General features: G+C 30.6%; 1 protein-coding gene across 1 annotated transcript; it reads right to left on the reverse strand.

Annotated features, from left to right (window-relative positions):
• Positions 1–942: 942 nt before the first annotated feature.
• Positions 943–2948, reverse strand: LOC143199445 (uncharacterized). The gene is made up of 4 exons (XM_076409269.1): positions 2223–2948; positions 2010–2162; positions 1771–1949; positions 943–1613 (listed from the first exon to the last, which is right to left on the reverse strand). Exons 1-4 carry the CDS (start codon positions 2808–2810, stop codon positions 1271–1273), a joined length of 1263 nt encoding a protein of 420 aa, XP_076265384.1. The 5' UTR covers positions 2811–2948; the 3' UTR covers positions 943–1270.
• Between the last annotated feature and the right edge of the window lie 6942 nt (positions 2949–9890).

A 9890-nucleotide genomic window follows, 5' to 3' on the forward strand; every position in this document is an offset into this window, starting at 1 on the left:
AAAGTTGTTACGATACAAATGACTAGAAAGCTAAAATGAATTAAAATGGAAGAATTTGCTTTTTAAAAGCCTATACACAGAATTTTTAATCAAATTTACTGTGTAGCCTAAAACTGATATGTTTTGAGTTGCACTTTGCAACTGGTTACCAGTAATATATCACTGCCGCAATAAATGTAATATTGTGGCAACTGATACAAATGAAGTAAACAGGTGTCTTTCAAATTAAAATAATTTTATATAGTTAAATTGAATTATTATTATGGATGCATTTATCTACTTTTAAAATATTTGTAAAAGGGGTCCACAAGTAGTTTATATAAATTGATTATTGACCAGTAGGATAATTAAACTAAAAACAAAAAATATGAAGCACTTAATTTTTCATTAACCTATTCCATTACAATTTTAACTAATTTCATCAAATAATTAAAAATACTAATTTAGCTATAATAATAAATAACCTGATCTGATAAACAACAAAATCATTATTGACATAGAAATGATTTACTTACATTTCAGAATGAAATTAAGCCGTCACTAATTTTTAACATATAAAAGTTGAATTAAAAGATTCAAAGCTAATGTTTTCTGGTAAGAAATAGCTCAATTAATATTGTTATTAAGACAAATTTAATCTTTTAAGCCCTGTATACTACAATACTACTTGGATACGTTTTATCCATATTTAATTCAATTTAACTCTTCAAGGATGGTTAAATTATTACACAAAAATGATCTCAAGAAATGCATATAGAATATATTTTTAAAAATAGAGCAGCTAATCCTTAGTTCTAAATTTTAACGAAAATAATCATTAGCAAGCGGTAAAATTAAATAGAAACTAAAATGTTATTATTATTAAAAATAATTTAGCTAATATTCTAATTAGTTGATATCTCAGTTTTACAGCTTCTACAATAGGAAAGAAACAAATTAAGATTGTCATTATCAGTTATATTTAGTTCTATAACATTATAATTACTGAAATCCATCTTACAATAGATCATAAAAGTATTACACATTAGATAATCCAATATTTTGCTAATAAAAGAAGGAAATAATATTGGGATAATACTTTTTTGATTAACTGCATATGAAAAGTATGAAAGAATCTTCTAAACCTATGATTCTATAAGCAACAAGGGCTTATAAAATAAAAATACTGACATCTACCGTGATATCAAAAAGATAAATCATAAATTTCGCTAAAAATCATTATTTTCTAAATATCATTTTGATATAACTACCTGTTAAAGATCGATAATTACTAAGAATTGTGCTTGTGCATTAACAATTCATTCTTTTCCCTAAAACTTTTATTACATATGTGACAAGCAAACAAGTTCCCACCGATGTTGTGTTGCCGTTTCTTGTGTTGGGTTAAACCATGTTTAGCACTGAATTTTCGAAAACATATGTCACAAAAATATTTTTTATTCTTATTTGCTTTAGGTGATGACTTTGTCTTAGGAGATGGACTTGGTATTTTTGTATTTGATAAATCTCGCTTATCTCTATACAAATGTACTGAAGCCTGATGTGCCACAAGGGTTCCTTCATCAGGAAATGTGGTCCCACAATGCCTACAAGTTGTTTTACTTTCATGTGATCTATAAATGAACATAAAAATAACTTCTTACTTACTTAATAAAATTTACATAAAACATGATCTATATTTCTCACTTAATAATAATTTTTATATGATTCATTTATTTTTAACTATTTTCGACAAGTTAAAACAATAAATATATTACAAAATATACATACTTTATATGGGCTAATAATGTTCTCTTTTGAAGAAACTCTTTACTGCATGTGGGACATATTAAAGGACGTTTTCCATGTAATTTTTCATGATTATCCAATTCAAATTTCCTAGTAAATGTAGCTCCACAATCTCTACAGACGAAAGAAGTTAAAGATCCATGGAATCTTAAATGCATCACCTATAACAAATTTGTTATGCCAATATTTTATGTATTTTCCTTAAAATAATTTTAACATACTAAATGATTCTCTTGTGCAAATGTGTCACCACATTCTTTACAAATATAAGGTCTTTCACCTTTATGAAATTTTTCATGTGTTATCAGCTGTTTTTTAAGCGGAAAACTTTTGCCACATTCCCCACATAAAAATGGCCTTTCTCTTCTGTGCACCTAACAAAAATGATCAGTGATTAATTAACATTAACTGATTAAATTAAACATTATTCTTACGTTACTATGACTCATGAGATGGTGCTTCAGTGTAAATCTTTTTTTGCACTCACTACACTGATATGGCCTTTCATTAGAATGCAATAGTAAATGTGTATTTAAACAATATTTATGGGTAAAACTTTTACCACAATGAACACAAACATGAGGACGTTCTCCTGTGTGAGTCTTTTCATGTGTTGTTAGATGATGCTTCAAAAGGAATGTTTTGTTACATAGTGGCCTGGAACACTTATATGGTCTTTCTTCTGTCTTATACTTTTCAGGATCCTTAATTAAAACTTGAGATGGTAAAGGAACTTTTGGTGCTTCCAATTCAACCTCAATAGCATCGGTAGTTTGGGTAAACTTTAGAAGACGCTCATCTTGGGGTGTATTATAACTGTCAGGGTCAGTACATTCACATGGATTGGGTTCTCCAACAAATGCCGAACCTGGCTTACTAAAAATTGGGGGATCCTGTTTGGGATTCATTAAACACATAGCAGATTGATAAAACAGCTTTGTTTTGTCTTCAAATTCCTGTTCAGTATCCATAAAATGAGGGTCTAGGGCCCAATAACTAAATGAAGAGAGATTAACATTCATTGTAGACCAACAGGTCAGAAAGGTATAATTAACTAGCACGTTTCTTGCACATATTTTAAACCATTTACGTGAAATATTAGGTACAACTTTTGAGGTCAGAATTGTTATTATTTTGACGTTTTAAAACAGCTGTTTTAACTCATTAGAGATCAATAGTTGCTGTATGTAGGGTTATCTAAATTAAAAGGCAGTTAAAGGATATTTTGGGTTACATAGTACAAAATTAGATTACAATAAAATATAATTTTTAAAATCATTTTATAAATATATAATTTGACAAATTTTAAATAGTCTCATATTAATAATAGATAATATTCACAATATTATTTTAAAATAAGTTGTAATTTGTTGTATATAAGTAATTTTATATATTTATAAAAACTAGAAACTTTAAATATATATGACATAACATTGTTATCAATATAATTGTGATGAATTAGCTGTTGCTTTGTTATAAGTAGATATTATGATTTAAATTAAATTTAAAATGTGTTAATGAAACTAAAAGGGTAAAGTGGACTAATTTTATTACAAATACTAGAGCACCATATGTTACAATATAATTAGATTATTTGATCAATTTCAAGTTTCAACTTTACAATGATAAAAGTCAAGGCATATTACCAATTCTTTATTTTATACCTTAAATAAATAGAAAACAGTAAAACTATAAAACTACCTGACAAAATAACTCTTGGTTTTCTCCACCACCTTAAGTATGGACTATGTGAAGAATTTTCGACCATAATTCGTATATCATTTTTAGTGGCCGATAAACGATTTGCAGAAGTTAACTGGTCGACCAAGCCGCCAAATGTACGCAATTGATCCTTTAAAAAATAGTTCTCCTTTTCTAAATTTGTAATTATATGTTCTTTTTGTTTTAGAAGATTATTCAAATGCATCAATTCCCTTTCTGGATTAAAATCTATAAAGAAAATAAATTTGAAATGTAAAATTGTTAAGGAAAAGTAATAACAACAATATTAAAAATATAACCTAAAAGTACTTACTTTGAATGTTAATATAATTAATGTTGTCGTCATTTTTACGAACCAAATCTGAACTGAGTAAAATGTGTTTATCACAACATTGGACAACTGCATTTTCATTCGCTTCAGCAAAACTCCTTTCAACTAAACTCATCTTTAACGTTAAACTGACTTAGAGACAAATAAAATATATACTAGATGTAAGAAGAGTTGTCTAACATATGGATAAGAGATAATTTAATAATGTGGAATATTCTTAAGTCTAAGCTATAAACTTAATGTAATTTTATTTGGGTTAATTAAAGATAGATAGATGAATACAAGTTTATAAGTAAGGTAGAAACTGTTCAGTTGTACGTAGTATCTTTTTATTGTAAATAAATAAAACATATACTTGAACGATATTTCTTCCAATCACCCACTCAAACGTTAAACGAAACGACTATTTTTATAACAAACAGCCCATATATTCCGGTTCCACTGACAACACATTTGTTCGCCGATCACATTTTGAGTTAAACCGCTTGAATGGAATTGCTCGCTTAGAATGGGAGGCTATTGTGGTAGCGGTAAGGTGTCCCACCCAGATTCTATTCTATTAGACCTGTTCAAAATGCCTTTTGTACCTTTGTCGGTAATAATTTAACCTTCAAGTGCTGTTATTTTAATGACATTCATATAAAATTGTTTGGTTATTATTTGTAGTTTGCCGATTACAAAATTTATATATTATTGGTGTACAAAATTGTTATCCCGTTGGTCATATGAACAGAATTGCCAATGCCAATTTATCAAATTCCCGAATAATCTACAAAGATTTCTCTAAAAATTATTTTGAGAAATAAAGCAAGTATAATTTTTAATCTGTTCATGATATGGAATAGTGTCATGATATGGAATAATGTCACGTTATAATTTTTTTTTCATATTTTTTGTGCAAGCAATTTTTCTTGATCTATTAAACTTCAATTTCTTCCGTTGTTGCCATTAAAGACAGTATCTGTATTTGATCAAATGCGGTTTGTTCAATGCTTTGTTTTTAAATTTGTAAGGACACTAAATTTTCGATCGACCGCATCGAAAGCGGCAGTATCGGCCATAAGGATATCACAAAATTTATGTTAGGGAACAAATATTCTCTCGCAGCGCCTTTAAGTTGACACGGTTTGCCTCAGAAGCATTCATCATCAAAGTTATTTTCATGAAGTTCAAGTCCATATTGATGAAAATCTAGCATAGCATAAGCTCGCCACCCGTCATTTAATTTTTCTGTCACAGATGCATGAATTACTGAAAATCGTTTCAGCGCCAGTTATTTAATCTGTAGCTATTGATCTTTTGATGAATTTGTGGCGGATATAAAGCAATGTCTGACGTTAGTGTAACATAAAGTTCTTGTCACGTTCTATAGAATTCTGCAATAGAAGCACGAAATATATTTTTTTTCAAATGGTCCATACTTTATCTAGCTTTTAATCCAATGTATATTTCGTAAAACCTATAAAATGTGTTCAATTTTTGAAGTCAGCGTTTAAAATATTAGCACAGGACCTAACGCAGTTCATTTTTATGAAGATAACACACAGGAACAAGGGAATGAAATTCATTAGCACTGATAGTACATAAGATAAATTCTAAATATATCATAATGAATTGGTTAACTTTTGACCCGGACCAGCGATATTTATGATGAGATGTCAAAATCCTCGCATGTTCGCTGCTATTAAGCAATTTTACACATTACAATACTCAATAAATTTCCAATCAAAATGATATTGCCCGCAGGCCGGCGAATTCACCACAAGTTGGCAACGCTGAATATGGAAGATCTGAAAAATGTTATTTAATACATTTTCAAACAATTACAAGTTCAGAATTGTTTTGCGTGGTCTCAGCAGGAAGGGACCGAGAACTTCATTTTGCTGCTTTTCATGGGTTAATTGAAATAACTATTACAGGTATCTATAAATAAAATATCTGATTAGGAAAACATTTCATTGGTTGAGGATTTCATACGCATTACGTTGCCAACCTCAGCCGTTACATTCTATTGAACAATTAAATTTGCAATAAAACCAATATGTATTTTTTCAAAACAGTTTATTAAAATAGAATTCTTTGTAAATACAAATATTATAAAATATCAGAATACCATATAATGTATATAAATAAAAATAACTAATAATAAATATATCTAATATATAATATAAATATGAATTAAAAAAAACTGGAATCTTATTGAAAATGCAACATATCTTCTGTCAAATATAATCAAAATTGTTAATTGTGCTTTTCCCTTTTTCATATTTCTTTAGGGCTATCAATTTAAATAATATGTATTAAATTTTCTATCTTTTTGTTCCCTCATACCGAAGGCAGAGCAGCACACAATTAAAATGGTTAAATTGTATGATGTGCGTCCGAATAAACCGTACCAAAAATTAATACTTTAAAGAACAGCAACAAAAAATTAAAATGTATAACATAACAAGTCAATTGAAAAGTCCCTGGCCTACCATAACACATATTTTTGACAAAGTTAGTTTCATTTTGATTAAACATAATTCCCTTTAAGGGTCATACACTGATTATAGCGAGCCTCCAAGTTTTCGATAACATTTTGGTAGTACGATTTTTCTTTTGCTTCAAAACAACCCTCTGTTTCGGCGATCACCTCTTCATTCGACGAAAATTTTTTCCCATCGAGCATTTTTTTGAGATCTGAGAACAGTGAATAGTCGTTGGCGGCCAGATCTGGAGAATACGGTGGATGAGGAAGTATCATTCATGGATTTTTGCCATCGTTTTCACTGATTTGTGATACGATACATTGTCTTGCTGAAGCAGCACTTTCTTTTTTTTTTTAAATGCGACCGTTTTTCGGAGATTTCATCCTTCAAATGGTCCAATAACCCTATGTAATAGTCGCTGTTGATGGTCCTTCTTTTTTCAAGGTGACCAATGAAAATTATTCCATGCGCATTTCAATATACAGACGCCATAATCTTGCCAGTTGACTGTTGCGCTTTCCCACGCTTTGGAGCGGGTTCATCGTGTGCAGTCCACTCGGTTGACTGTCGATTGGATTTCGAAGTGAAATGACGGAGCCATGTTTCATTCATTGTTACATATCGATGCAAAAACTCATTACGCTTGATCATCTTCAAACACAGTTCCGAATCATCAACTCGTCGTTGTTTTTGGTCTAAAGTGAGCTCACGCGGCTCACTTTGCACAGAGCTTTCTCATACCCAAATATTCGTGAATGTACGCGTTCAGTTGATATCTTTAGAGTGTATTTCATTTTCAATTTACGGTCATTCAAAATCATTTTGTGGATTTTTTAAATGTTTTCGTCGTTCACAACCTCTTTTGGGTGTCCACTGCGTTCACAGTCTTCGGTGCTCATTTCACCACGTCTAAACTTAGCATACCAATCCTTGATGGTTGATTTTCCTGGGACAGTGTCCGGAAACTCAGCATCAAGCCAAGTTTTTGCTTCAACTGTATTTTTCGCTTCAAAAAGCAATATTTTATCACGCGAAATTCCTTATTATCCATATTTTTCACAATAACAAAAGTTGCTTTACTCAAAATGCTATAATTTACAAACTAATGATCCGACAGCTGTAAAATTTATACATGCATCTTTTGAGTGTTAGAACTAACTAAAAAATATATGGATTTAATTCTAGTATCGCCATCTATGTGTCAGGTCGGAGACTTTTCAATTGACCTGTTATATCAAAATTATTGCTCTGCTCTTATTTATTATGGTAAAATCGAAGAGTTAAAGAGACAGCTTAGCGATCTACTAACGATATAATAAACCAATCATGAGATAATCTCTTATCTATAAGATCAAACTCTGGTTGGTCTACAAATTGTATTATTTCATTTTATCTTAATGTATTTTTTCTTATATCATTTTTGTTGGAAAGTTTATCTCGGTGAAGGAGCATTGAGCAAAAATATTAATTATAAGTATCTTAATCAATATACATTGGTTTCAAGTAAGTAAACCCGTTCAAAATACAAACTAAATTTTAAAGGGTAAAAAAAATGTTCATGTAGTATAATCACATTTACCTTCAATGTTATTGTGCCATCGCCCAATTTGGACACATTTTGATTTTAAGTGTGTCAAAGTGAGAATGAAGATACATTATAATCAAATAATTATGATTATAATTAAGGCATAGATATGCTGATCGTATTCAATGAAATACATAGAAAAATGGCGTCATAAACAAACCATAGAAACAAACAATTGAGTTAGCCAATCAAAAGCCTTTGTAGGGAATTTCAAATGAACCAGTCAAAAATGTGGTCTCAGAGCCAGTTTTAGTTGGATCAAGCAAAACATTCCCTCCGTTTCGCTTATTTAAGTAAACGTCTATATAATCTATTCAAAGTTTGTTTAGTAATGCATCATGGATATTTGTGACATCGAAATATTACAATGTTGCCGAATTAACTTTGAGTTTTAGTTCAGTTTGACTTTGAAAGTCGCAATCAATTTGTGACCCTGAATATCTATTGTTTTCGGCACTTTCAAACAAAGTAATTTGATATGTAGCGCAGCAACTTAAAACTTATCATTAACTATAGTTTTTAGATATAGTATAATGTTAAAATAAATTATATTTGTTAACATTTTTGTACAATTATTTTATTTAGATTAGAATTTTTTTGTATGTCAAATCCTAACTGAATTAAAACTCAGAGTTGATGCATTGTAATGTTTTAAGGTCACAAATAACTAGGACGCATTACTAAAAAAACTTTGAATATAAAATATATTTAGTTTATGGGTAATATTTTCGTTATTTTTTGTTATATGTTTAAAAATAGATGTTTTAACATCGCTTTGTAAATTCTTGAAAACCACCCGTCAACTTTAGGTTTTAGGAGAATGTGCTGGGGTTAGAAGATTATTGATTAACTGTCTAATAATCTCTAGGCATCTCACTTAATGTCGAGGTCGAGCGATCGAAGCGAGCTGATGTGCCAGGAGCTGCAAACACCATCCCAACAAGTGTCAGTACCATCAAAGTATCGGTTCCCCAAAATACTTGGCTACCGGCGAGTGATCATTCAATAAAATGCCAATAAATAAGTCACCCAAGATGAAAAGCTGAATTTAAAGAGCTTTTCAAAGAAACCAAAAAAGGCCGAATCGCAATCTATTAATATGGAAACCAAAAACAAAGCAGAAAATACTTCAATGACAGAATCAACTCCAAACACCACCTTAACACGGGAATTGATATTAAAATCACAGACCACCCCCTTCGAAATGGAGATTTCAACGATAAAAACAATCATCAATGAATCACTTAAAGTCCAAATCAAACAACTCAATGATGAAATTATATGGAAGAACGGAAGGATAATAGCCCTCCAAGACCATAAAATAGTCAGAGATTGGCGCAGATTTTGTCTCTAATCAGTTACTTCGAACATGAACGAGATAATGGAGGTCTTCTCTTGTCAGTAAAATGCGTTGGAGTGATAAGCATCGATATTGTTAAATAGCGTGTTTCAGCTGCACTGAATATTAGTATGAACTTGGTAAAAAACAGTAAAATATCGCAAAAATAAAAAACAATATAGTCGTGGATTCACCGAACCGAAACCTTCCTCATATGAAACAGGTGATGAACCAAGATCGCCTTGAAATTTTAGTTCTATCAGTAATCAGATATATAAAATTTATAAAAGGACTGAGTATTTTTTTCGATATAAACATAATTTAATACAATTATATCACAGGAAACTCTTAGTTTGGAAAGTATCCATGGAAGACTTAGAGTGGAAAACTGGAGATATTCAGCTCTTTGAGGGAAAAACAACAAACTGGCGATGGCGAAACTACTAATCAACCAAAATTACTTTAACCCATGCCAACCCTAAATCACAAAAGAGGGAAAGAAAAAACCCACCGATAGTACTGCGGGACAAAACCAAATATATGGAAATCATCCGTATGTTTCAAAACATACGGTCGAATTCGGCAACATTATGATATGACCCGAGGGAATTACTCCGTCCCTTTTCTCTTTCTACCGCAAAACCGCCGACGACT

This window comes from Rhynchophorus ferrugineus, unplaced genomic scaffold, assembly GCF_030347505.1.
Source record: "Rhynchophorus ferrugineus isolate W39M unplaced genomic scaffold, kcgeb_rfMv2 rfM1, whole genome shotgun sequence".
NCBI classification, from domain to species: Eukaryota; Metazoa; Arthropoda; class Insecta; order Coleoptera; family Curculionidae; genus Rhynchophorus; species Rhynchophorus ferrugineus.